This window comes from Sturnus vulgaris, chromosome 17, assembly GCF_052056855.1.
Source record: "Sturnus vulgaris isolate bStuVul1 chromosome 17, bStuVul1.hap1, whole genome shotgun sequence".
In the NCBI taxonomy this organism is placed as follows: Eukaryota; Metazoa; Chordata; class Aves; order Passeriformes; family Sturnidae; genus Sturnus; species Sturnus vulgaris.
Genome location: NC_142259.1, coordinates 3,005,880 through 3,033,232, shown reverse-complemented (window position 1 = coordinate 3,033,232; position 27,353 = coordinate 3,005,880). Strand labels below are relative to the sequence as shown.

The 27,353-nt window shown below is 47.5% G+C and overlaps 1 protein-coding gene across 5 annotated transcripts in view; it reads left to right on the top strand.

Moving 5' to 3' along the window:
* Positions 1 to 26,732, top strand: part of PMEPA1 (prostate transmembrane protein, androgen induced 1) — a 45,327-nt gene extending 18,595 nt beyond the window's left edge. For 3 of the 5 annotated variants that reach the window (XM_088175183.1, XM_088175185.1, XM_088175186.1), the window contains 3 exons: positions 14,398 to 14,552; positions 20,676 to 20,729; positions 20,834 to 26,732. In XM_088175183.1, coding sequence (XP_088031309.1) covers positions 14,398 to 14,552; positions 20,676 to 20,729; positions 20,834 to 21,400 — 776 coding nt within the window. In that variant the 3' untranslated portion in view covers positions 21,401 to 26,732. Of the gene's footprint in view, positions 1 to 2,192; positions 2,278 to 14,397; positions 14,553 to 20,675; positions 20,730 to 20,833 lie in introns of all 5 variants that reach the window. The other 2 variants (XM_088175187.1, XM_088175184.1) reach the window with 2 other exon arrangements.
* The last annotated feature ends 621 nt before the right edge of the window (positions 26,733 to 27,353 follow it).

Genomic DNA, 27,353 nt, shown 5'->3' with positions numbered 1-27,353 from the left:
GTTGCAGGTCCCATGTGGAGTGGTGCCACTGAGCCAGTGAGTGTCACTGATGCCCAGGGTGGCACACACCAATGCCACCATGGGTCACACTGGATTTACATCCATACAGCTGGGCTGGAGCACATCTTCCAGGTATTTACCTTTCCTTTAAGAACAGTGAAACTAAAGGGTTTTGTTTTGCCCAGCGTTCTGGTCTCTGGATTCCCGGGTTTGTGTGCGGCCCCACTCTGTGCTGGGTGTGCTCAGTGCTGCTCCTCCTGCCTGTGCTGGCACGGTCAGGGCACGGCCCAGGCGTGGGATCACCCCAAAACCTTATCCTGAGGGCACATGGAGGTGGTTGGCCGGGAGTGCTTCCCCTCACTGCTCTGCCAGGGGTGTTCATATCCCCCCCGGATGCTCTCTCTCCTTTAATGCATCTTTTTAAGTACTGGGTAATAGTGTTTTCTTTCTGGCAGAGACGAACGAGGGCTTTTAATAGGTCTTTTATTTTCTCTTCGTGCAGTTCCCTGGCAGTAACCTGCCATTAGCTGCAGCATTTATGTAGGGTATTTGTATTTTTATATGTGGGGACCTCAACACTGGGAAGCCAAGGGGTTTGATCAGGGTCACACAAGAAATATGTGTTAAAGCTGGGACTTTGGCTTTTCCTGAATGTTGAGCTGACCTCTAGGCTTGGCAGAGAGGGAACATTTTGGTTTGTCCCCTTTTAATTGAGCCAGACAGGGAAAGCAGAAAAATAAAGGCTCTGTGGAAGGAAGCATGGATTTCTTTTTTGCTCTTTCCTGTTGGCAAACTGCGCGGGGCTGGAATTGCAGGATCACCGTGTTCAGGAGCGGGAGGATGCTCTGTGCAAAAAAAATACACGGAGGCAAAGGGAAACCCGGGGCTGGAAATCTGTCGGGCTCCTTCACCTCCACGGGTTCCAGCTGCGCTGGGAAGGGGAAGCCGCCCTGCAAAGGCTGTGCTGGGGAGGGAAGGAGGGAGGGAAGGAGGGAGGGCTGTGCCCCCTCCCCCGGCAGCGGCTCGGGCGATGCTGCGGCCGCAGCTGGGGCTGCCCCGCAGCGCCTCTGTGCCCGCCTTGTGTGAGCAGCCCCCAGTGTGCCGGAGCACAATGCTCCCTTCACTCCCCGGCAGACTGGAGGTCTAGACGCTCTCCCTGCCTTTTGTTGTCGGGGTCACAGGTTAGGGAGCGTTCCCAGCTCCTTTTCCCTCCGCCGGTCAGGGATCGCTCCCCGCGCGGAGCGCTGCGCCGGGGCGCCCCTCCGGAGGGAGTCACCCCGCTACCCAAACACACTCAAAATTGTTCTGGCAGCTCCCAGAAAGAAATGTGCTTTTTGAAAGGCAGTCGAGATCACCCCCACTCCAGTTCTTGCCGGCACAGATGCTCAGCTGACACCAGCTAAATAGAAACCTTTTAGCCCTTGCCAGTAAGTCTGGAGCAAACTGCCAAAAAGCATCGAGGACCAAGACACAAAACGAAGTCAGGCCCGAGCAAAGTACTTGCAAATGAAGGATGGAACTGAAGTGTTCTGTCTCTTGATTTTTAGCACATGAGGTGCTTCAGTCTCGGGGTTGTTTTTTTTTTTTTTTTTCTGAATACAATGGTGGTATTTTTAAAGGTTTTCAGCAGATACAAAGCAAGTAACTCCCCTAGCAACAAAGGGAAGGTTTTTCCCTTAATGTGAGCTTTTTTAACATGAAGCATTTGTGAAATTTTCTTTCCCTCTTAAAGACAAGTTTGGCTGAAGGAGACATTTTTAGTGGCTTTTGGACATATTTGGAGATGGGACCTGTACCTGTGCTGTTGGCCCTGCCCCAGCCCACCCTGGTCAGCCTTGCCCTGGCCAGGAGATGCCTCTGGGCTGCAGCTCCTTGTCTGGAGGAGGGACTGGTTTGATAAAGAAGTTGGGAACAACTTTCTTCTTCTTCCTGGCAAGAAGACATAACAAAAAATTGGCAAGTTTATGCTTTTTAATATTGAATTAAGATCTATTAAATAGTCACAGAGAGCCAAAACCTGAAATTGCTGTTAGGCACTGCTCTTGGTGAAGTGAAATGCTTCTGGATCTGGCTCGCTTCTGCATTTTGTGTGTGTGTGTGCATGTGTATCATGTGTGAAGAATGAGTCTGTGAAGCTCAAATAGAGATTTTAAATAGAAATAATGCTGGCAGCTCTTTCTCTCTGAATCCAGGGCTATTATGTGTCTGGCTCTTGCCAACATGAATTGCAGAGGAAGTTCATGTGAACTCCATGGCTTTGACAGCTGCACAGCCAAGGTGGGTTCGGAGCCCAGGCACTGTTGAGCAGAAGTGATGACATTTTTTGGTGTTTCTTCTTTTCAGAGGGTGAGAGAGGACCAAGGGAGTCTGTTTCCCACTCTAGTCCTGGTACATGCAGGGACAGGCATATTGAGCAGTGGTAGCCCAACTCTTCCCCAAAGCTTTATCTGTAGTCCCAGGTGCTCCCGTTCTCAGGGAATGTCACAGATTTGTGCTGCTCACATGAGGGGGACACAGACCACCCCACTGGCAGTGGTGGAGACCACAGAGCCCCCAAACCTGCCCCTCTCACCCTGTGGGAATCCTCGTGCACCTGCGTGCAGTGGGAACAGTTTGGGGTTAATTCCTCTGCAGCCCAAAGTGCAGAGAATGATGCTGCTTGTATGGGGTGTGGGGGGAAATAATGTTAAATTAAGCTCTCCATAAGGGAAGAAAAGCATCCAGCCCCATTCTTTTCTGCTCATTTTAGTAATTTCTTCCAGATAACCTACACATCTGTGTCAGTGCAATTAAAGCAGAAATTCTGTCTAATGAACAGTTGTAGCCCTTGGGCTATTGCGGAATGAACAATGAAGTTGGAAACAGTCTTATTAAAATAATAATTAAGAAACAAGGGTTGGGAGACAGAGGGAGGTGCAGATGAGGTGGTGGTGGGATGCTATAGTGTGAGGAGCAGAGAAGAACTGAATTCAAGCTGGTTCTGGATTTCCAGGGGTGACTCTGACTGTGACCCCTCCCTGTAGAAGGGACTGAGCAGTGGGGTTGGACCAGGGGCTGGGCACCCCGGGTCACATCAGGGATGTGTGGTCATGCCATGTCACAGCAAAAGTCTCCCACTCCAGTGCAAGACTGGCCTGAAAGTGTTGGCCCAGTGTGGCCTGGCTCTGTCACAGGCAGAACTGCCCTCCTGTTCAGCAGATCAGTAATTTCACCTGTGTGTTTTATTTTGGGGTTTTTTTTGTTCTTCAATAATTGATAAAGCTCAGAGAGGGAGAGTGTTTGTTTTTTTTGCGTTAGACAGGATTATATTTTGTTTTTTTCCAGAAAACCGTCCTTTTCAAGTAAAAAAACCAACACTCTGCACACCCACATAGTTTCCTTTAACTTTATTTTCTTTTTTGCATTCCTGAGGACTGGGACTGAGCAGGCTCAACTGTGTCAGCGATGAGGACTGGCCAGTTTTCCTCATGTGATACAGTTTATTCTTTTATTTCTAAGTAAATAAAAACAAAAAATTCCTATTCAGTGTTGTTAACCCTTGGGGTTATAATAGTGTTTTTCCACGAGTCATCATTTTATGCCAATTAAAAAAAAGTTAAAACTTGGAGCTGGCTTTTTTGAACTTAATACACTCCTACTTAGAAATGCATGTGCTGCAGAAAGCTACTGACATCTCAGATTAATAAAATAAATTAAAAAAAAAAAAAAAAAGCAAATGCCATAAAAAAAGAGGCCAGACAAATCCCACTGGAATGATACATTGGAATGATTTTAGTGGGATTTATATCTATGAGCTGTGGGGGTTTTGTGGTTTTTTTCCCTTTTGAAATGGTTGTGAACCAGAGTGATTACTTATCATTTTCATTTTAACTCCATCTGACAAATCGTTTTAGATGGAGAAAGCAATACTGCGTCTTTAAATGGCTACTCTGTCAGCGCATCTTGCAGGGCTTTAAATGCCCTTTGTTATCGCAGTCTAGACAGGACGCAGGCGGAATATTTGATATGTTATAAGGCAGAGATGTGACAAGGTTGAATTAATTTACTGGCTTATTTAAAGCTGATTTTCAAAACATTTTTCCTTACAAACTTGTCTTTTTCTCTCTCTATCCTGTATTTTTTTTTTCCCGAAGTTCGTGCAGTATGTTTCAACTGTTTAGACTGGGAGAGGAGACATTGGCTTACTGCAGCCTGCAGTACTTTAATTGCCCTTTTTATGACTGTCTAGACATCATGCAGATGCATGTTTGTGGTGAGAAGACATTTCCCCCTCTGGTTATACGATAGTCTGAAACCTTTACATTCCCTATCTCCTTACCCCCTCTGCCTTGGAATGCGCTTTACTCCCTCCATCCCTGAAAATCACTTTTTCCCCCTCAGTTTTATTTTTCTGAAGGACACTTCGGCCCCCGTTTTCCTGCTCTTTTCCACGTGCTGGTGTGCGCTGGCTTGGTGGGGATGGAGGAGCGAGGAGGGGACGGCTGCACCGGGGGTGTCCCCGCAGCGCTGGGTGCGGGTCCCGCTACGAGCGAACACATCGGCGGGCTTTGAATGGGTGCGGAGTTTTAGTTATGCAAATCGATGCATTAATTAACCCCGTTGCTATAGCTACCGCTTTATTGTTAAACGCAGTGAAAAGGGGACAGGCTGTGTCCATGGATAATCCTCCCGTCGGTGCTGTGCCCTCTCCCGCCCCGCCGAGCGCCCCGCGCCCGGTGCGGGGCAGCTGCGCCCGCATCCCGCATCCCGGCGGGCAGGTGGCGGGGCAGGGCCGGCCCCACCGCGGCCGGGACGGGCCGGCCGGGGCTCCTCCGCCTCCCCCCGAGCCCATTGTGGGGGCTGACCCGGGGGTCGCCTCCCCGCAGCCCTCCCTGCCCCCTGTGTCTGGGGATGGGACGGGGCAGCGGCACAATGGGGCGGCAGGAGGGACGCAGATGGGCCGGGACGGGGACGGGGATGCTCGGGGAGGGCAGGGATCCTCGGGACGGGGATGGGGATGGTCGGGGAGGGCAGGGATCCCCGGGATGTGGATGCTCGGGGGATAGGGCAGGGATCCCCGGGACGGGGATTGGGGGATGGTTGGGGGAAGGGGCAGAGCACCCCGGGATGTGGATGGCTGGGGAGGGCAGGGATCCCCAGGGATGGAGATGCTCGGAGAAGAGGGCAGAGTACCCTGGGATGGGGATTGGGTTGCCTGGGGAAGGCAGGGAACGCCAGGACGAGGATGTTCAGGAAGAGCAGGTGACCCCAGTCCTGTTCTTGGCCCCAAACCCCATCTGTGCCTGGCCTTCTCTTTGTGTGTTCCCTAAAACCTGCACATGCAGAACCCCCCAACGAAACAGACTTCCTAGCAGATCTGCTGTGGGAGTTAAAACCTTTCTCAGGCTGTTGCTGCAGCTGAGGTGGAAGTAAATTTATTACCTTTAATTTTGTCAGATTTGGGGCGGTTGTACTCACCTCCCCCATTCACTCTGGTGTGTATAAATATATATAAAAATATAAATTTTTTTTCACATCTCTGTAAGAGTGTGCACATGCATTCGCTCCCCTCTGGTGGCAGTGACCAGTTCAGACCAGTTCAAGAACTGAACTTGAATCCTGCAGTGACCAGACACAGTGTGCCTTGTCTGGCCATTTGCATGCATTTTGCATATTTTTTTCCCTGCAATGCATAATTTTGCCTGTAACTTAAGATTGTCCTTGTTCCCTGGGAGTACCTTGCCTTGTGAAAGGTCACTCCTCTGGCGAGCAGGAGGTGCAGAGTGGCACAGATAATAACGGTGCTTGGGAAGAGGCAGAGCAGGGAGTGTTTCCCGTTTCTTGGCCCTGGACCGTGCTGAGGAAATCCGGTCGCAGTTCCAGCCCTGTCATGACCTGTGTGGCTTTGGCCAGCTTGCTCAATCTGGGTTTCAACACCCGTCTGCGAGCCAGGGCAGCCCCTGTGGCACTGCTGCCCGGGGCTGCGTGTCCTGGAGCCCCTGGGGGAGCTGCAGCCTCGGGACAGGGGCACAGCAGGGTCCCCAGCACCATTCCGAAATGTCAAGGGGCTCCTCGGGGCTGTGCTGGTTGATAAATGGGGTGGTGTGAGGGAGCCGTGCTGGTACAGAGTAGAAATGCTAGAGGATTACAGGTTATCCAGCCCCAATTTGGGGTCTTTTGTGGCTTTTCTGCACCTCAGTCGTGTCCCTGAGCTGGGTGCTGGGTGTGAGTTGGTGGGTGTCATGCTTGCGGCAGGGAGGCACAGGCAGTGCTGCTGTCGTGTCTCACTGGAGGTGTCCCTGCATGAGCACTGGTCCCACAGGACTTGCTGGGCGCTGTGACAGGGTTGGGTGCTGGCCCCAGGGCACCTGGAGCTGCTTTGGGCTCTGGCAGGGTCATGGCTGAGTGCACTGGGACTTGACCAGTGGATGGTTTCCCCAGGCATAAGTGGAAATGGAAACTTTCTAGAGGACAGCCAGGATGGAGAGACACCTGGTGAAACCCAATGTGTACAGCACTTGCTCGGCTGGGAGAGGCTGTGTTTGGTGCCAATGACATCCACAACCCCCCATGTCCACACCCCTGTGCCATCCCTGCTGGATCTGTGTGTTGGGTGTCCCCACGGAGCAGGACAGCCTGTGCCATGTCCCTGCCTTGCAGTGTGCACAGCAACTGCAGCCTGCTGGGTCCTCGTGACCTCCAGAACTCAAGGCACCTCGTTGGGCTGGGCTGGGTGACAAATGAATCCCACATTCCCTGGTGTCCCTGCAGCAGGAGGAGGGAGCAGGCTGCTGCACTGCTGGGTGATGTGCAGGTGGATGCAGCTGAGGGAGGCTGCAGGTGCCCTGTCAGCACGAGGCAGCTCCATTGCAGTGGGAGACAGGGCTGCGAGGAAGCTGGAATCAGAATCCCAATCCCTGTAATTGCCCCTGGGTTTCTGGAAAGGGGGCAAAGCCCTCCCTGCATGGAGCACTTGCTCTCCTTGGAGCGTCCGCGTCTGGCAATTTGTCTGTCGAAACAGATGTGGGCAGCGACAAACATCTATTTCTATAACTAGAAACAAATTTGGTAATTGCCTCTTTCAACAGGACTTGCTCAAGCAGGAAATGAAATTCCTAAATGGCAGTTAGCAAAAGTATTTATAGCTAAGTTCATAAATGAGATGTGCTTTCCTTTGTCATGAGTTTCTGCTGGCTGGAAGGGAAAAAAAACCTCTACAGTAGCAAGCCACATATTGATCAGGAGTGTTTCCAGGGTATACGAAAATACTTATTTATTAATGTGTTTATTTTTACTGGCTGTTAGAAATACCCCTGACAAACAAAACCTGTTTGGTCTTTCAGGGTCAGCTGATGGGGTTTGATCCAGATATTGTGTGCTGTGTATTTTTCACTCATTATTTGGTAGAATTTTTTTTTCTGGTTCAAGCTATTTATGATTGCAGATGGTAAACTCTTGTTTTTGTATCCCTCTCTCTTGGTACCCTTGTTCAAAGGGGTGAGTGATGTTTTTTTTCTGCCCTCACCCCTGCCCAGACATCATCCAGGTCTGATGCTAGATATCTTGGATGTTCTCAGCTTGGTGGGGGCTGTGAGCCCTGCTCAACATTTTTCTGGTGAGCAAGCAAATTTACCTGTCTTTTAAGTGCAAAATCAAAATGACTTTATTCTTTTAATCCAGTTCAGCTGTTCTCACCCTTGGGAGTAACTTCAAAAGCCATGTACCCCTTCCAGTCATCTTGGTAGGCTGGGATCAGCCTGACTGTGTGTGAAATACCTTGTCTAAAAATCCTGGAAAAGGGGAGGGTGAGAGAAATAGGCACAGAAAAGAGAGAAGGGGTTGGCATCTGCAATATTTCAGAGAGTCTGTGTGTCCTAAAGAACCTTGTTAGTTCTCATTGCTCTGAGGTAGCTGTTTCATGTCTTCAGGAGTTTCTCCAAACAAGTGTCCAGTTGTCCTGGCTCAGAGCCAGGAATCATCCTGGCTGACAGAGCTGCTGACCCCAGCTCTCACATTTGCCATTTCCCTGTAAAAGCTGACTTCTGCCATGCTGATCCTGCCTCTCTGCCCCTTGGATGCGTGTCCCACTCCCCACAGCAAGCTCAGGAAGGTCACCTTCTGAGAACAGACCCAGGACAGTTGCTGTGTTTTTTAAGCACTAAAAAATGTTCTCAGCCCCAACCAGTCTGATATTTCTGTGACTGTTAAGCATGAAATGGAGCTGTTTTCTTTAAAACAAACAAAAATGGGGGTGAGGGGATGAGGCCATCATCTGCCAGTGACTCAGAGGATGTGATGCTTGATTACCTGGGGTGACATCTGAAGAAAAAGAATTATATTAAACACAGTTACGGCCCAAGGCTTGGCACTAAGGGCCTAAAGAAGTCCTGTTCAATCTGCTGTTTTCCAGCAATGATTTTTTTTCAACTGGCTCCTTTTCTGAGTCTCACTTGCTCCCTGCCCTCCTGCCCCATCTCAGCCTGTCCTCACTGGCTCGCATGGCATCATTTCTGCTCACTGCATCAAAATTGACTGTGCTGGATCCAGAAATGAAGTTTAGCTGTTAACTGTACTGATGATGCATGAAGCAGGCCCAAAATGATCTCTTCCCAGTTGTCCCAGGCCTGATCCTGGTCCCTTTGATGCCTTGGTGTTGCTGCAGCTTCAAGGTGCTGCCAGTCAGTGCCAGCAGCAGCACCCTCAATATTGAGATCATATTCTGTATCTATCTGCAGCACTTCCCCTGCTGTCTTGTAAACAAACACAACTGTTGACAATCTGATGGGCCCTTCATATCTGGTTTTATGGGGGTATTAGAAGATAAATGTAGCAGATGCTAATACAAAAATAGTGCAGTAATGACTTTGCCTGCTCTGATTGTTTCTAAGATGACCTAGCGGATGAGCGAGGGTGAGTAATCTGCCATCTGAATTTCTTTGTTCTTTCATCTCTTCTTTGCTGTCCACAGCCTCTGAGAGGGAGAACACTCTTTAATGAGAATAAGAGTATGTGTGAGTGTGTAGGAATGTTTAAGGCTCTGTGTGTGTGTGTGTTTTAAGAATGTGTGTATTAAGAGTGTGAGGGTTTTTTTAACTTTTTTCCACAGGAATTATGGCTACTGCAGCTACATTTCTTCATGTTAGCCATTATCTCCTGAGTAATTTTACTTTTTCTCATCACTTCTCACATGATACACGATTCCAGTACATACAGAAATTGTAATTGAAGCTTGGGGATGACTGGTTTGACCTGCAGATGTGTGTTATATGTGGCTGAAAGCACAGGTCACCTTGGCTGAGACCCTGCCTATAAGCTGTCCTGTCCACCTGTAAATGATAGGTGGAGTGTCTGGAATGATTGCAGCAAAATACAGGTTGTGGTTGTTTGTTGGTTGTTTTTTTTTTCCTCCTTTATACTTGAGGTGATTTGGAGAGTTTGTCTTCTGCAGAGATACTCTGTGTGGAAGGAAGAGCATTAATAAAGTTTATAGGAAACATTTTATGAACTGAAATGCAGCTGTAAAAGGCAAGGCAATGCATTTAAAGTGTAACCCAGCCTCACCTCCCCTAGGGCTGTGATGGTGCCCCCAGCATCACCATTGACTCAAATCACTCTCCCTCCTTGTACATATATTAATTCATTTGAACCTGTGGGTGCCAGTATTTTGTGAGTGCCAGTATTTTGCTTAAAAGGACTCCAGGAAGCTCCCAGCTGCACCTTCCTGCAGCAGCTTCTGTGGAGCCATGAATGTGGGCTGCAGGAGCACCCCACACATAAATCCATACATTTCAGACACTTTGTGGTCATGGTGACTGGGCAGCAAGGTGGCCAGCAAGGGCATGAGCTTCTTCTAAATACAGCAGAGTGGAGTGCACAGGCTTTGGGAAGCAGAAAATCTTTATCACTCATTAATACATCTCCATAATCCTCTGCCAAGCCCTTGTTCAAGGCCAGGCGTGGTTTGAAGTGGCAAGCGAGCAGTGAACGTGAAGAATGGGACGTGACAAGTGCTTCTCCCTGGTCACGAATACACGGATTTAGGGTGGGGAGGATCTGGAGGGGTGGGGGGAAAATGCTTGGTTGCAAAACAGTCGCACGCAGAGCGCCCGGCTCCCGGAGCTGCCGCGTCTAGACAGAAAATACGGAAAAGCAGGTTGTGTCACTTAAATGTGATGTCTGAACCTGTTAGTTTGAAATGTATTCTGGAATAAAAATTATGCAAAATTAAATTAGTGTGACCTTGCCTTGCATTTGGAGGCGGAATATGCCCATCTTGTAAAGCCTAGTGCATTTATAACACTTCCCTTGGGGAAAATTACAGAGAGAAATGGAATGAGGTCTCTTCTAATTGAAAAGTGACAATGATTAGGAAGCCAAATACAAAATGTGTTGAGTATTTTTTTTCTTGTTTTGTTGTGTGTGTGTTTTTAAGAATACCAGTAGAATTATAAATTATGTGCTTTGCAGTTTGGCTTGTTTTTCATTCCCCAAAGGCTTTTTATTAGCATAGCAGCTGAATTGCACTTGTATAATAACATATTAACTCAAACTTTGGGTTTTTAATGATCTTTCTTCATTAGTTTGACTGAGCTGCTTGGATAAAAATCTTACTGAGTATATCCAGCTTTCCAGTGTGTTGGGTTTGTTTTCCCTTCTGCAGAAAAGAAGCCCATGAAGACAAGTTAAAACACAGGGAGAGTTGGCAGAAACTTTGCTGCCTCAAGTGGGTATGAGTCTCTTAAAACATGAAAAGCACAAATTGAGTGTGTGTGAGGGTGGGTTTTTTTTGGTTTGTTTGTTTTTCTTGTGTTTTTTTGTTCGGTATGACTTTTATTTTATTTTTTCCAAAGGCCAGATTGGGCAACCTGAGTGTTCTTGGGATTAAAGCTCATCCCTGCATATGGGATGGGTTTGCTCCTGGGCACGGTAAGGCTCCTCAGAGCCTGGGCTTGGGGTAGAGATGGGGCAAGAGGAGCATCCCTGCTGGAAAGCAGCATCCCCTTTGTTCTGGTAATCATCTTGTGCTTTCCCGTGGCACCTCTTGGTGACCATCCCCAGGTTAGAGCAGTCCCAGAGTGCTGAGGGATGGAGGAGACACTGGGGTGTTGTCCCAGATGCTGATGGAATTCCCACCCTTTCTTCTGCTGGCTCTGTGTCTGTGTGTGTGCAGGAATCCTGGTGTAGGTCATTTGTGAGTGACACATTTAATGTGTTCCTTCCTGGGAAGGAGCTGGGGCAGCCCTTCCCAATGCCCAAAACTTCACCTGTGTCACTGAAGCACCAGGACCAATTTAGCAAGGTTTGGTTCATTTAAGGGATCTCTTGTTCTAGGAAAGGAACTTTTCTTTACTACTACTTTGGCCTTGTTTTTCTTTAGAAATATAACCCCTTTTAACAGAAAAGGAAGTTTTCCATCACCGGCTTCATTTATATTTTTTTCATGTGTTTTCTTACCGTGGCCAAAGCATATGCTGCATTTTGAGGCTGAAGTGACTCATCTTAAAAAACATTTGGGGTTTTTTTTGGCTTATTTGTTTCTTTTCCATAATGCTTTGTGCAGAAGATGGGCTCTGCACCCAGGTTGGATGGCTGCTCTGCTGCCCACAGGGAGAGCAGGCACAGGGGCTCTGGGATCTGGCTCTTCATGGGTGGCCAGGGGAGCACCCACGGGAGTTGTGGGGTGCCCTGTGCCTGGCTTGGGTGCTGGGCCTTCACCCTGCTGGAGGCTGCTGTCAGTGCTCAGTTACAGCTGGCACCAGGACATGTCTTTGGGATGTGTAGGGACACCTCTACATAGTGAGGGTGACATGGGAAGAATCATTGTGCCCCTTAGAAATGGTTTTGCATCGTCTCTTTTCCCAACCTTTTAGGTTTTGGTGTGGTTGTGCCTGTGGTCAGTCTGGGGTCTGCTCAGAAGCAATGAGCTCCTGTTCCAGCCAGTTCCTCCAGCACAGGGCACCAGGGGCAGCTTTAGGGTCCCACAGATGAGCTGTGCTGCTTTGGGGCTGGATCACATTTATGGGAATATGCTTTTCTTCCATGCTCTTCCTCTCACAGTGGTACTGGGCAGCTTGTTGGGGTTGTTGTGAAAGACCCAGAGCTTGTCTTTTATTTTAGCTAAAAAGCATTTTTAGGGCAAAACTCCTGTACAACGTTTGGCTTTTAATCCCTCTCTTCCCACCCCATATGAAACCTTCCTGAGGTTAGAGGCAGCTGTTTTAGGGGTGCTGGAAGAATCTGGACTGCACGTCCCTCATCCATCCAGCTCAAAGTGCCAGATAAGGCTCCTGCTTTCAAGGCATCATTCTGCTTTCTGCAGGCAGTGGGCAGAGCTGGTGGAGCATTTTGGGCAGTGGCAGAAATAGCTGCTGTTTAGCAGAAAGAGCTCCAAGGTAACTGGCAGCGCTCACCACCTGGACTGTTTTCTTGACATTTATTTGCTTTTACTGGCACTCAAATGCCACCTGTCAGGAGAAAACTTTCCATTAAAAAAAAAAACAACCAAAAACAAACAAAAACCAACTCAAACAAAAAAACTAATGAATTTACCTGACTCAGCAGAAGCCACCCCAGCTGGTATGAGTGGTGCCCTTTGAGGTCTGATGAGCCTTGCTGTGTGTCTGCACATATATATGTGTGTATAGATTAAATATAGATGGCAGCATCCATGATAGCTTAGGGCATGGCTTTCCCCAACTGGATCTTACAGCTGTCACTGCTGAGAAGCAAACAAAGTGTAAATCCCTGGAATTATTGAATTTTGCTGTCTGGCCCCTCCTTTATTCTGGGCACTGGAGTTGCTGCTGCCCAGTCCTGGGCACTGCTGGCATGAAGGGGGGCTGGGGGTAATGACTGAGCAGTTTGGGAATGGCATGTACTCCCTGGGCAGCAAATTCATGGAAATAATGACCCAGCACAATGTTTGCCTCCAGTACTCAGTTTTCCTAAGCCTCAGAGAGGTGTGAGGAATTATTTCCTTAGGAAATTTTAGGAGCGACTTCTCGCTACCTCCTGCCAAGTGTCTGCAGAGTTAACTGGATGGTCTGTTTGCTTGTTCCTGTTTGTTTGGAGGGCTTTTGGCAGTTTTCCTTTCTGCCAGTTCAAGCCACTCAAGCTGCCACAGTCAGCTGGCCTTGCCCAGGGCTGTCTGGAGCTGTGGGATGTGGCCCCATGGCAGAGGCATCACACCCATCAGGTGTCTCACCCAAAAGCAGGAGATCTCCCTGCCTGTTCCTCTGGTGGGTGGGCAGGCTCACAGATGGGGGGCTGCCACTGCCTGCTGTGCTGTCCCCTGGGCCACCCCTGTCTGATCCCTGGTGTTGGATCCCAGAAACCTGGAGTTTTTGGGCTTTCTGTGCTTTCAGGCACAGACCCCCTGGAGAACACTGCTCTGGACCCTGAGGCCTTGGAGAAGGCTTCCAAATTTTAGTGATCAAGTTAAAATTATGGAAGTAAAAGTGTGTGCTTTCACATAATGATGAGTCTTAAATTTGGAGGTTTTATAGTATAGTAATAGGAATGGGACAAGATGGAGGATTTTAAGTGATGTCTTTCTCAGTGTTCTTCCTTCTTCATGGGTTTCAGGTAGTAGTTTCTGGTTAGTCAATGTCACACTAAGGGTCATGAGACTTTAGTTATTGGGTTAAAAGGATAAATAATATAGGTGTTAATTCTCTGTTGGACTGTTTAGCTTTAAGAGACCTTGTAGCAGCTGGATCTGGCTCCATTTTCCCCGCTTCTAGCAGGTAGCTAAAAGTGCTGCTGAACGCTCTGTACTTTAGGTAAGATTTAATAAACAACCAAGCCTGAACACGAGAAAATCCATTTCCACCGTGTATTTGTTAATCCTAGCTCTAAGTGAAGGCAAAAGAGACTGAAACAAACCACTGATTAGGTAGTGCAAAACTCCCACCCGTGTCTGACCCCTGGGACAGAGGGGATGTGTGCTTGTGCAGGGATGTGCCAAGGAGGGCTCAGCCCTGTCCTCCCTGGAGTGGTGGTCATGGGAAGAGAACTCCAGAAATTTAGCTTGCATGTAGCTGAACTGTTTCATTAGCATGAATTATGTTGGTTCATGGCTCTGCAGCCCCAAGAGAGGCACTGGGATGCTCCTGGTTTTGTGCCCAGTGCTAGGGATGCCCAGGAGGTCTTTGGGAAGTCCAGTCTGTGCTGTAGTTGGGAAACACTCTGAAGTACAGATTGTCTGCAAAGATGCCTCCTGGATACTGTTCTGTGACACTGAAAAAGTGAATGAATGAGGTTTTTGTGGGCTGAGGGCACACACAGCCCTTGTGGGAAGGCTGTAACAGGAAGGGTGCAGTGCTGTCAGTGTTGTCTCAGCCACTGCAGTTGTTCTTTGCTCAGTTACCTGCTGCTGGTGCTGATGGCTCAAAGTCTGTCTGTCTGTCTCTCTTGCAGCGGAGTTGGAGTTTGTACAGATAATCATAATCGTGGTGGTGATGATGGTGATGGTGGTGGTGATCACGTGTCTGCTGAACCACTACAAACTCTCGGCACGATCCTTCATCAGCCGGCACAGCCAGGGCAGGCGGCGAGACGAGAACCTCTCCTCAGTAAGTCACACCCGTGCCAGCTTGTGTTTGGCCTTGGCATCATCTGTCTGTGTTATTGGGGGTGCGGGGGCATTTTAGGGGTGCCTCTGGCTCTTTAGGGTGCTGTGTGTGCTGAGGTATGGGCAGCCATAGCCTCTGCCTTCGCCCTGAGCTTTGCCATTTGAATTTTCCATTAGTAAAGTGACTGCATGAGGCTGCTCTTGGCATGTCCTGTTCCTGAAATCACCACCCTGAGCCGGTTGAGGTTCATATGCCTTGGGTTTAGCCTTGTTCACATTCCTTGTCCTTTGGCTGCAGTTAGAGTCTCAAGTGACTGTATAAAAACTTCCTGCCTGCCCTGCCGAGAGCAGGAAATGCTGAGTGACTCCAGTTTTCACCAGTGCTGCTGCCATTCCTGCAGTGGAAGGGGCAGAAAACACTTGTCAGCCAGACAAGCAGAGACCTCTCCAAGGGGATGTACAAGAGGCTCTCTAACCCTGACTCCTGGCTTCATAAAAGCCTGAGGAAAAAGGTGTGAATGGTACCTCTGACAGGGATTTGAGGGGAAGTCTCGCCAGCCTCAAGGCAGATGTTGGTTCATGCCGTTTCCTCAAATGTAGTGGCTCAGAGAGACTCAGAAGGATGTATCGAGAAAAGGCATCACATTTTCTTGGAGGGTGAGCACGTGCTGTTCACTGCTGCTGCTGTGGCTCTGTCTCCAGTGCAGGGATGTCTTGTACTGATACTTTTCATTTTCAGCATTCACCCTGAAGGGTCTTAGAGCCCTTTAAACAGGGCTCCCTCAAGGTCTCTGCTGCACACCTCCTCCCCTGCAGGCTGCCAGGGCAGGCAGGACACACCACTGGTGCTGTGGGGTGCTCTGTGTGGGGCTGTGCTCCCCTGAATCAAATCCATAATTGCTGCAGGAAAAAGATAAAATACAGGAATTGCTCGGGTTTTTTTCCGTCTATTTTTCCATTTTCTTTCCTCTATTTTTAATTTTTTTGAGAGAGATATCCGAGATGTTTCACCAAGCCATCCTTCAGTGCAGTTGCAGGGCTGTCCCTTGTAGCTGCTGTTTGTGTCACACACCATACACAGGTCCCTTCTTGGCTGCTTTGGGAAGCAGAGCTGTGCAATCCCCAACCCAATTCCCCCCCTCATTCCATGGGCTGTGGAGCCCCTCTCCAGAGGGCAGAGTATGATCCCAGCTGGGGGATGGGAGTGCTGGGAATGCCTGATCCCCCAGGATTCGTGAGCCCACATTAAACCAGCTGGTGAGAGGGTGGAGGTGGCCCAGGCACCTCCCTGCTTTGGGGATCAGAGCCCAGCTCCCCACACATATCCCAGCTCCACCCCGAAATCTTTCGTTCCTCTTACGGTCCCGTGCACCCACTCCCAGCAGCAGAAGAGTGTGGGCATCCAAGCACATGAGTTATTTAAAATAGCAGAAACATTGTTTCCCCATTTTCAGATTCTTCCACTGTATTATCATGTCCAGAATGTTTTACCTACACAATGCAAATTGTGTCATTTTACACTTTCAAAGCAAAGTTTAGATCAAGCCCTTTTTATTTTAATACAGTAATTTCTGTTTTCTTAAGTGGCCTGCTTTTTATTTTCTTTTAAAAGAGTTAAGAAGGCTAACATAGAAAAGAGAAAATCACATGGAGATTTACCAGAAATTTCAGGTTAAATGAGCAATTGACTCTTTAAAAAACAATTATTTTCCCCCTTTAATATTTTTTTCTATTTTAAATTTTACCAGGCCAAAATTTCCAGCCATTTTTTGGCTGAGCTCTGTTACTTACTCAGCCTTCAGACACATCAGTGATTAAATGGCTTTTCAGCAGTGTTTGACATCTGTGCCTCTGCTCGACCCTAGTGAGGATGTGCAGTCTTCAAAACCTTTTTTGGAGCTATGGACAGAAATAGGAATGTATAATTTTGAGGGTTTTTTATTTTTCCCCATCTTTATGGTTGTTCCCTATCTCCCTGCCCTGTCCATGCAGCACTGATGGAGTGGCAGCAGAGATTCCCTGTGGTCCCAGCACCCTCCTGATGGGACAGAGAAGCCCCTCGTGCACTAACGAGCAGGGAACTCATTAGAGTGGGATCCAGCATCATGAAGACCTTAAAGGCAGCACCTTCCAGGCTCAGCACAGCGTGTCTGTCAGTGGAGAATACCTCCAGTTTGAAGCAGGGCTGGATACTGGTTTGTGCAATCCATTAAACTTGCACTGAACTGGTGTTGGGCTTTTTGAATCCCAAACTTCATTTTGGTGTCGTGACCGCAGACGATCACTGGAGCTGCATTCACGCTTTTCATCTGCTGAAATATTAAAGCAGTTCATCCCATGGTCAGGATGCTGCTGGGTCTGCTGGAGTTGTCCTTTTTTGTTGCTGCAGCTCAAAAATTACAGCTGAAGGAGAAATTAATTTCCCTAAAGGGCTTTTTAATGCGGCTCTCACTGGCAAGCAGTTTTTATATTACTGCATGCGTTTCTCCATCACTGTTCTCACTGTACTTAAACTCTCCTCATGTCTCCTCATGACAAGTACCTTTTATTTTCCAGAACTAAGAATACTTAAGAAATGCTACTGATAACTTTTTTTGCTATAAGAATGGCTCTGTCCCTGCACCTTTGGAACAGTGGTATCCCACTCTCCCAAGAAGAAGTAGTGCGAGTGCAATTTCCAAGCACACCTTTGTCCCCCAAAATAGAAAATGAGTCTTCCTGCAGGCTCAGAGACTTAATCTGTACCATGCAGCTTTATAGAGAAAATTCTCTGACATCACTAGAACAAGTAGTTCTAAAAAAAAATGAAGATTGATGTCTAAAAAGAAATTTAAAAGTAATTTTAGGTTCTGCAGCAAGTCCTGCAATACTTGCGGAGGCTTTTACAACTGTGTCGCTCATGAGACAGCGGAGTCTCACCTTTCATTTCAGAAACCTGTGGCTTTCTAGACTGTTCATTGTTGAGATGGATTTAAGTCCTAATTATTTTGAAAATCAGAGGTGGGTGAGGAGAAGCTGAGGGTTTGCAGTGAAGTTCCTCCTGCAGTTTTGCTTGGCTCAGTGGGGCTGTGGAGCCATCCGAGGGCCAAAGTGAAGGCTAAAAACAGGGATGTATTCTGTCCCTGAGGCTTTGCCCTCCTCTGAATACTGATTTCCAGCAGTTTTAGTCTTGCTATGGAGTTTTCAGGGGAGCTGAGCTGCTCCCCGGATGGGTTTCATGGTAGGGTGTGTGGCAGGGGTCTGTGTTGGGGAGCACTGGGTGCCTGTGATCAGTCAGCCGTGGGCACAGGAGCATGGCCAGGCTCTGGAGTCCTGGGAGAGGTGGTTAATAATGGCTGCAGAGATCCAGCCCCTACAGAAAATGGGTCTCCTGCCTGCTCCTCCTCTCTCTGCACATCCCATTTTAATGCTGTTCCTACTGTGTGCTACTCTTGCATCCACGTGTTGCCCAGGGCATCATTCCTGGACCTCATCTGTACAAACAGATGAACGGTGTGTGAGCCAGAGCTTTGATTCCAAACGTGGGCAGGATCTTGATGCAGGCTCTGGGTGAGTGGGCACTTAGGGGTAGGGCATGTTTTGGGTGGAGCAGCCCTGCCCATCATCTGCCACAGTGGGATGTCCCAGCTGAGCCTGGCAGGGCTGGGAAGCACCAGGCTGCAGCCACCCTCGTGGGAGCTGGCTGACATCACTCCCAGGAAAGGGGGGAGCAGATGGGATATTGCCATGGCACTGCCCACTGCCAAGTTAAATATAAAACACGTAGCAGAAGGCAGCAGGGTACTCGCTGCTCAGGAAGTCTGCCATGGGGGCACGGCTAAGTAAACACAATTTTGGGAGTGCTTCCTGCTCCTGCTCCTCCTTCAGTGTCCTTTGGGATGAGGTGACAGGCTGGCAGTGCCTGTGCTGGCACTGGAAGTCCTCCCTGGGCCTTTTGGTGTCAGGGCCTGAGCACAGAGTTGGAGGTGAGGATTTGTCCTGTGGCAGATGCAGTTCCTCTTGGATCTTTTGGCTGCTGGGAGAGTTTGACTGCAGACTCTCCCTGCAGGCAAGAAGTCCATGGAAAATGGACCAGACTAAACAGTGGATGCCTGTGTAAACAGTTGCATGTTGGAGTCTCGAGGTCTGGAATGGAACAGGGTTGTCTTGCTCAGGAAGGGCCACGGGGCTGCAGCTCAGCCAGCACATTCCTCAGCTGTGCCCAGGGAAGGTGCTGGCAGTGTGGCACCTCACCTCTGCTCCAAGGAGGTGGCCCTGAAAAAGCCATGGAGAAAGGGGAAGACTGACTCTGGGCAGTCTCATTTCCATTTAAATCACCCTTTTCCTTGCACTGGCACCAGCCCTGCCTTGAGGTTTGTGTGCAGGGCTGAGCTTCAAAACCCAGGACCTGATGGATGCTCTCTGTATCTGATACCATGTGCTATGCCAAAGGAGAAAAGAGATTCCATCATTGGGGAAGAATGAGAAAACAGGAGGGTTATAATGGGAGGTTTTTCTGGAGATTTTAATGTGGTGCTGTGTTTGGAGCAGGTAGAGAAATAGGAGTTCTTACAGGAGGAAGGTCTATGGTTTGCTCAGCCAGCCTCTCAGTGCAACACTTAAAGGGAAAAAGGGGGTTTCTTTTTCCCTTGGCATTTTGTCTCCACTGGTGCTAAATACTTCTGCCTGTGCCTGGTTGACTAGTGCCAGAACTGGAGATTCACCTGCAAGGAACTGGGAAGTTCCAAGTTATAATTACAAGCCTCCTGGCTGTTTTTCTCCAGCTCTGCCTGCCAGAGGGATGTTGCTATATGTGAATATTAGCAATATTTAAATATTGCAGATCCTAAGGCAAAAATGTCTGGGGTGAACAGTGCGTGCTCAGAGTATCACCAGCAGATGGGAAGAACCTTTGTTTGTTTGTTTTGATCATGAATTGTAAACTAGTCTCAGGGTTTGGGGGAAATTGTGGCTTCACCGTGCCTGGGGTTGTTGGCACTGAGGTTTGGATTTCAGGATCAGGGTGATGCTTGCAGTGTAAGAAAGCCTCTACACTTCAGTCCCTCAGTCTATTTAAGTCAAGGACTGCTTACTCTTTGGGGAAAAAATACTCTGAAACCTTCCTGTTGCTACAGAGCTTTTTTTCTTTTTTTTTTTTTTTTGTCAGATCAAAATTAGGCTTAACATTTGGTTATTCACTTATTATCTTTATTTTCCCATGATGTCTGTGGTTGTGAGCATCAGAATGTGGGTGTGAGGGGGTTTTTTTGGGTTTGTTTTTTGTTGTTTTTGTTGGTTTTTTTTAAAAAAATCTTGTCATTATTTCATGGAGCATTTTTTGATGTCTTGTGAATCACCCACGGCTCATGGATCACAAATTGAAAAATACTCCTCTGGCATGTTTGAACCAGGAAAGAGCTGTGCTGGGGGTGGGAGGGGGGAAGTCTGCAAAGGGAGAGGGTTATTTGCTGGTGCTGTTCTCATCATTCATTCTGCAAACGATCCATTAAATGGAGATGGAGGTGCAAGGGGAGGGAAATTTTGATCAAAGGGGTGTTCTCAGCGGTGATGTGCTAACACTCAAGCATGTATCCATCCCCACCATGCCCAGCACACATGATTGCATTGGAGATGGTGCAGGCAGGGCAGGAGCACGGTGGCAGTGTCATCTCTAGGTGACACCTGGCACAAGCTGTGTGCAGAAGGAGCTTTAACCCTCCTGGCATCAGACTCACCCTGTGTGGACACACACATTCACAGAGCTAGGGAATTACAGCTTGGGAATCCTTTTTGAGGCCTGGATTTCTCCTGACTCTCAGCTCCATTCCCAGGCTGACAAGCTGACTACAGCTTCAGTTAGGGAGGCAGTCTCCCAGAGTGATAACATGGTGACAAACAGAGTGGAATTCATAATAAAGATTAACACCTGATGTCTTTCCCGTGGGACATCCAGACATGCTGTCCCAGGGATGTTTTTCCCGATTGTCCAATGAACCTAGCTGCATGTAACACACTTTAAATCCGGGCTGTCCGTACAATAAATTGGCCTTTTTTCCCCAAAGAGCCCCGTGTGTGTTGCTGTCCTTTCTCTCTCTGTGCAGCGCAGTAACCACAGCCCTGCCCTCTCTTCTCCTTTCCCTTGCAGGAGGGAAGCCTGTGGCCTTCGGAAAGCACCGTGTCGGGGACCGGCATAACCGAGGTGAGGGCTCCGCAGGTGCCACCACCCCCGTCCCTGTGCCCTGCTGTGCCACGGCATCGCCCCTCACCCCTCTGACCCCTCTCCTCTCCTGCTCTCCCTTCCAGCAGCAGATCTACACCCCTCGGCCCAGCGAGCGCCTGGCCGTGCCTTCCTTCCTGCAGAGGGATCGCTTCAACCGCTTCCAGCCCACGTACCCGTACCTGCAGCACGAGATCGACCTGCCGCCCACCATCTCTCTGTCGGACGGCGAGGAGCCCCCGCCCTACCAGGGACCCTGCACGCTGCAGCTCCGCGACCCCGAGCAGCAGATGGAGCTCAACAGGGAGTCGGTGCGGGCGCCCCCGAACAGAACCATCTTCGACAGTGACTTGATGGATAACTCGGTGTTCGGGGGGCCGTGCCCCCCCAGCAGTAACTCTGGCATCAGCGCCACCTGCTACGGCAGCAGTGGCAGGATGGAGGGGCCGCCGCCCACCTACAGCGAGGTGATCGGGCACTACCCCGGCTCCACCTTCTACCAGCACCAGCAGAACAACAGCGGCGTGCCCCCCATCTTGGAGGGCAGCAGACTCCATCCCTCACACATCAATGGCCTTGAGAGCACAACGACGACGACGACGACGACGGCGTGGAACAAAGAGAAAGAGAAACAAAAAGGGCACCCCTTTTAAAAAATAATAATTAGAAAAAAAAAAAGGAAAAAGTTAAGGAAAAAAAAAAGGCAAGAAAGTAAATGAAACACTCTGCACTTCTCGTTAAAAGAAAGGAGAGAGAGAGAGAGAGAGAGCTGAGGAAGATGAGCAAAGAGAAAAAAAAAAAAAAGAAGCCGTTCCCCATCTCTCCGTGTATAAATATTTACTTGTTATGTCTGGTCTGAATGCACAAGCCTACCAAGCTTGCAAAAACATTTCTTTATTGAGCTGTGTCTAGACGTTTAAAAAGGAAAAAAAAAATCAACTGTAGTCTTTTTTTGTTTGTTTGTTTCTAGTTGGGCTGTGTGTGAATGCTTTTTTTTTTTTGTTTGATTATTTCACTTATCTTTAAAAACAAAATATTTGCACAAAAACCATTTTGTTTAAAGATCTGCAATATAAATATATAAATATATATTAAAAATAAGAGAAAGTGTATGTGTAAGGAGCAGGAGTATTTTTGTATTAGAAGAGGCCTATTCAAAAAAAAAGTTGTTTTCTGAACTAGAAGAAAAAATGGCAATTTTTTGAGTGCCAACTCAAAAAGCATGTATTACATTGTAAAAAAACAAAAAACAAAAAAAAATCAAAAGCAGGGGTTTAGAGTTATTTATATAAATGTTGAAATTTTGCACTATTTTTTAATATAAATATGTCAGTGCTTGTGTTGGTCAAAGCCTCTATCATGTCTACCATGAACCTGTTAAGGGATCCATGTGGAAGTGAAGAACAAAGTAGCTGGAAGGGGAGGAGGATCGCTGGATGGAGATGCCAGCCCTGGGAGGAGCGGTGAGCGAGACTGCAGCTTATGCAAATCCTTAATTTCCAGAGTCCCTGCGCGTGGCCGCCGACAGCCACGGCTTTTATACATTCCCTACAAAGCAAGAGGAGTTGGTGTGTGTCTGCTTGTCACCCAGTAGGATTATTGGAGTAACAAGGTAAAATGAAAACTCCCTGCTTCCCGCAGTCAGGAATGATTGAAGCAGGCAAAAATTACTTGATTTCTTTTTTTTTTTTTTTAATTTTTTTTTTGGACAACCTCTAACTTTTCGGAGGGGAGGGTGGTGGGGGTTGAGAATAAACTTCTGTGTCTGAAGGAACAAAAGTGTTTTTTGGTTTATTTCTTTCCATGTTCAACTGAAGGGCCCTGTTGGAGCCAAAGCAGTGGTTGTGAAAGTCGGTGTGAGGAACTGGTGATGCACCCACTGGCTGCCCTTCAGCTGGGTTTAAATGTCTCGTTGAAAGGACGAGGTGGAAAGTGTGGTGGTGGTGAACATCATTTTCATTTTGTTTCAACCTCCCGAACCTCAGTTTGGGATAGCAGCCGTGTCCCGCGGCTCCGCCGTCCCTGGTTCTCGCTGATTTTTACATTTGTTGTCCAGCTAAAGAGGCACCAGGTACAGTAGATGGGAATGAATCTGCTCCTGTGTTGTATTAATTAAAGGCTACAGAAATAATGCTTAAGGCTTTAGAAGCAACCCCTCCTCACCTCTTCTGGGACATCCTCCCCCCCCCAGGTCCTGCTGCCCTCCTGCCCTTGTGCCTGGTTAATTTATCTCGGTTTCCCAAGCGTTTGTCTTGCTCTGCTCTTGTTGACATTTTCTGTCACCTCGGTGTCTGGTAGGGGCCTCACCCTCGTGGTGAATTTGTGAGTGGGAAACCTGAGAGAGCGAGGGGGAGAAGGCAAAAGGGGAAAATCCCGAGGTGGGTCCCGTCCCTCCGGGCGCGAGGAAGGGTCGGGAGGGAGCCCCAGAGAGCGAGGATTTTACAGGGGGGTGTGATTTGATTTCCTGCAGGATGCTATCTAGTAGAGTGACATAAATGAAAGATATAAAGGCAATAATTATTGTTTTTAAGCAACTTTTTTATTACTTGAAAAAGAAAAAAAAAACCATAACCATTAGAACGGTTTTGAAGTTCTGACCATTTGAACAATATTTATATATATTTTAAAGAAGATGATGAATAGCTGAACTTGAAGTTTGATCATTATTATTTTTTGCTTTTTTAATTTTATTTCTGCCTAGAAATAGTCCTGTACCTTCTCAATGCTTCAAACTGCTTTTCCACAGCTCTTGAAATCTTCATAGTTTTACAGTCACGTAACCTAAATTTTGATGACCTAAAAAAAAAAAAAAAGAAAAAAAAGAAAAAAGCCACACAAAAAAAAAAAAGTAATGCAAAGGAAAAAATCTAGTTTGTCATGAAAGGTACAAAACTGAAGAATTTGTACGAGTTTTTAAAATGTATCTTTCCTTTATGTAACATGTCTATTTAGTGCCTTATTAAAGAAACAGTAACCCTCCCTTCTTAGAGAGGGGGACACAAAATCATCATTAGCGTTACAAGTAACCAGCGTCTGGTCTCTTGCTCCTTTGGACCTTGCATTCACTTTTCCAGTCCCTTTTTCCCGGAGCAGCTCCCTGTGCCTGGCCACACCTGCTGCTCCCTTGGCCGCTGCTCTGCTCCGACTGTTCTTAGGGAACTTGAACACGTTTTATGCACATTATCCTACCCGGGGAGGTAGGAATCTGTGGTGGATATTGTAAATGAGATACCAACCAAAAGAGAAAGCGAAATATAATATCTACTGCCCTCTTGAGCCAAAATGCGTGAATAGTGTTGTTGGGGTTGGGTGTTTGTTTTTTGTTTTTTTTGGTTTTGTTTTTGGTTTTTTTGGTTTGTTTTTTTGGGGAGGGAGGGGGGTGTTGTTCAGTGATCTGAACTAGTTTTGTTTGCTATTAAAAAAAATACGGTTACCTCAGCAGATTTTGGGTGGAATATGCATCACATGTTTAAAACTGAGCAGTGAGTAAAGAGGTGGTGTGGGGACCAGAGGTTGTTAAGGAACAAGATTGTCTTGTCACAGGGTGTCACCAAACCCTGTGGAGAAGTCAGGGAAGTGGGCAGGGGCTGGATAGGCACAGAGGGGTAGTGGGAGAGGGTCTGAAGATGCAGTGCAATTGAACCCAGCTCTCATGCTTGAAAGTCCTCAAAATTTCAACCGATTCTCTTTTTCTTTCCTCCCTATTTTTTTTCCTCCCTCCCCAGTCCTCTCCCAGTGTTGAGCTTCTATTTGTCTAGTGTCACCCCAAGCTCTGCAGTGAGTGATTAATTTGTTGAGTTCCTGGGTCCAGTTTTATTTACCTCTTTCTCTAGTTTGGGGAGCTTAATGAGTGTGAAACGGGGTGGCTCATCAACACCAAATTTCTGTTGCAAACGATGCCTTTCAGCCCATCCATGCACAAACCCCAAGCTCCCACCTTTCCCTGGTCTGCAGCAGCTCCAGTGGGGAGAGCCCCAGGTCCCAGGCAGTGGGTGCAGCTCCTCAGCAGAGCTCAGCTGTTATCTTTTGTCTTTCTTCTGTCCATCCCTCTCTTTGCAGTCCTGAGAACTGTGTATTTCAAGTGCAGATACCAGATCTGGGGCCCAGATCAACTCCAAGTTCTGAATGGGTGTTTAGAAATAATGGTCTGTTCTTTTTTTTTTATTATTATTATTGTTGTTGTTATTATTGTTATTATTATTATTACTACTATTTAATGTTACTTTTTGCCTCGGGGTCCATTTCTTCCCCATTCCCACGTCCTGAATTGCCACCAAGGCAGGGAATTTGCTTTGCACACCCTCGCTGATGCCCTGTTCCCTCTGGCCTTGGTGCAGCTCAGTGGAGAGCGGTGCTAGAGTGTCCTGCAGCTGCCAGCACAGAGATTCAGGCCCCTAAAAGTGATTTATTTTTAAAGAAATGCAGAAGAATCAAGGCATTGCTAATGCTCAGCAACCTCATGTCCTTAGCCTGCCTTTTTGCTCGGAGTTTTAAGTGGCGTTAGCTTTAAAAGGGGTTGTTCATCTTACAGAGTTTCTTAGCTTACAGTACGGCAAACAGCATCCTTAAAGTGCCCCCAAACCCTACTGGCCTGGAATGGGAACGTGGCTGTGTCGATTCTGGTGGGGAGGAAGGAAGGGTTTCATTTGGGGCTGACACTGGTCAAACACGTGTTCCCTTCACAACCCTTGGGTACACCGGTTTGAAGACTCAGCTTTACTAATCCAGCGTGTTGTTTCCATAAGTGTTACAAAATTCGTTCTGTCTTGAGTGGGGTCTAAGGAAATCCAATTGCTTTCTGGAGAATCACCCTTTTGTATGTGTATTGAATTATGAAATTGCACTAACTGCTATATTAAACGAAATAAAGAAATCAAAGCCCAATGTTTTTCCTAAGGCTTGGGAAAAGACTGAATCAGATGTGTAGCATTAACAGTGCTAGGCCAGAACAGAATGAATTTTAATCTCTTCTGTCTCTGTACTGCTCAGAGATTTTCTGTGTACAACACAAAGCTACAAAAAAAAAAAAAAAAAAAAAAAAAAACCAAACAAAAAGAAGTTTTCCAGAAACTGCGCTTCAAAATTTTGCTGTACTATAGAAGCTCATGAAGGACAACATTAAAGTCCTAATTTGCCTGCCTTATAGACACATTTCATTGTATTAATATTTTCTTAAACTTCCAGTTGCATTGTGTTGGCTTTGGAGTTTGTTATAGGCAGTCCTGTATCCTGAGTTCTGTTCAATTTAAACTTATGTAAACTATTGACAGCACATGCAATGCAGTACTTATCTATATTTTGCTGTTTTAGTATGAATATGTACTCTGATGCCAATTTACAAAAATCTGTTGTAAACGCTTCTTGTGTACCAGTAACCGATAGTGGCAATTATATGTCATTCTAAAAGCTGCAATACTTATACAATAAATTTTACAATACTTTGGAAAATTTGCCTTCACCTTTTGCTTTGTTACTCCAAAAAAAAAAAAAAAAAAAAAAAAATCGAGGTTTGTCAACACAATGTAATTTCAATTTTCCTATTTTCTTCTGGAATGTTGGAAAATGAATCTGCTCAGTTTTGGATATTTGTGTGGGTTGCCCCTTTCCTCGTTCTGAGCCACAGCCCCACCTCTGTATTGCCACCCGTGTCCTCCCCGTGGAGCTGTAGCTGGTTCCTGGTGCATTTGCATGCTCCCTGTGTGTGTGTGCATGTACAACTGTTTCCTTTTGAGCAGAGCAGGTGGCACAGCTCTAATCCCAGAAGAAGCATTCCTGGTTTGCACCACTCTGTCCAACACTCATGGTCCTGCCTTTCAGCCAAGAACGTCACTGATGGTCAGAAGGTCTTAACTTGAATCACGTCAATCAACAAGAACTGCGTAGATTGACTCAAATCCTAAGCACAGAGAATTTGTGTGACTTTTATCTCCTTTCTGAAACTGTGGTCAAATTGCGGTGATCACATTAAAGCAATTGAAAACTTGACCGTTTGCAGGGGGTTTTCTTTTGTGTGTCTGAAGGATGGATGTGCTGTAGATTCACCCACACCCTGGGTTCCCTCCTGGGGCTAAGGGGTGTGCAATAATTAACCCCTTAGTTTTTCTGCCAGCTCTGCCCAAGCCCTCGATCTCCCCAGCCCTTCTCTCTGTTTCAGGTGGCAGCACTGTTAAAAGTGGCCCCTGGCTTTGACAAGCAGCTTCTCCAGCTGCTTTGGATGGGCAAGTGGTGGACACTTGGCTTTGATTTGGGCACGGGGAGCTCCCGTGGGCTTCAGCAGGATGCTGGGATGCTCTGCCCATCCTGTTATTTGCAGCACAGCCCCAGGCTGATGGTCAGTTGGGAGAATATCTCTGGTAAGGAATGAAAGCAGCTTAATTGCAGCCCAGGGAGGAGAACCCCAAATCCAGCCCTCTGGCTCAGATTCGGGAACTGTGCTGCTCACCTCCCAGTTGTGCTTTGTTTTATGGGATTCCTGGTGTCCTCTGTGCATTGCTGCTGGAAAGACAACCTGGGGTGATCCAGTGCTGGAAAGCAGCTGGTCTTGGTTGGAACACTTTCCCCTGTGGTAGGAAGTCAGATGATTTTCAGACGATTTTAAGGCTGTGC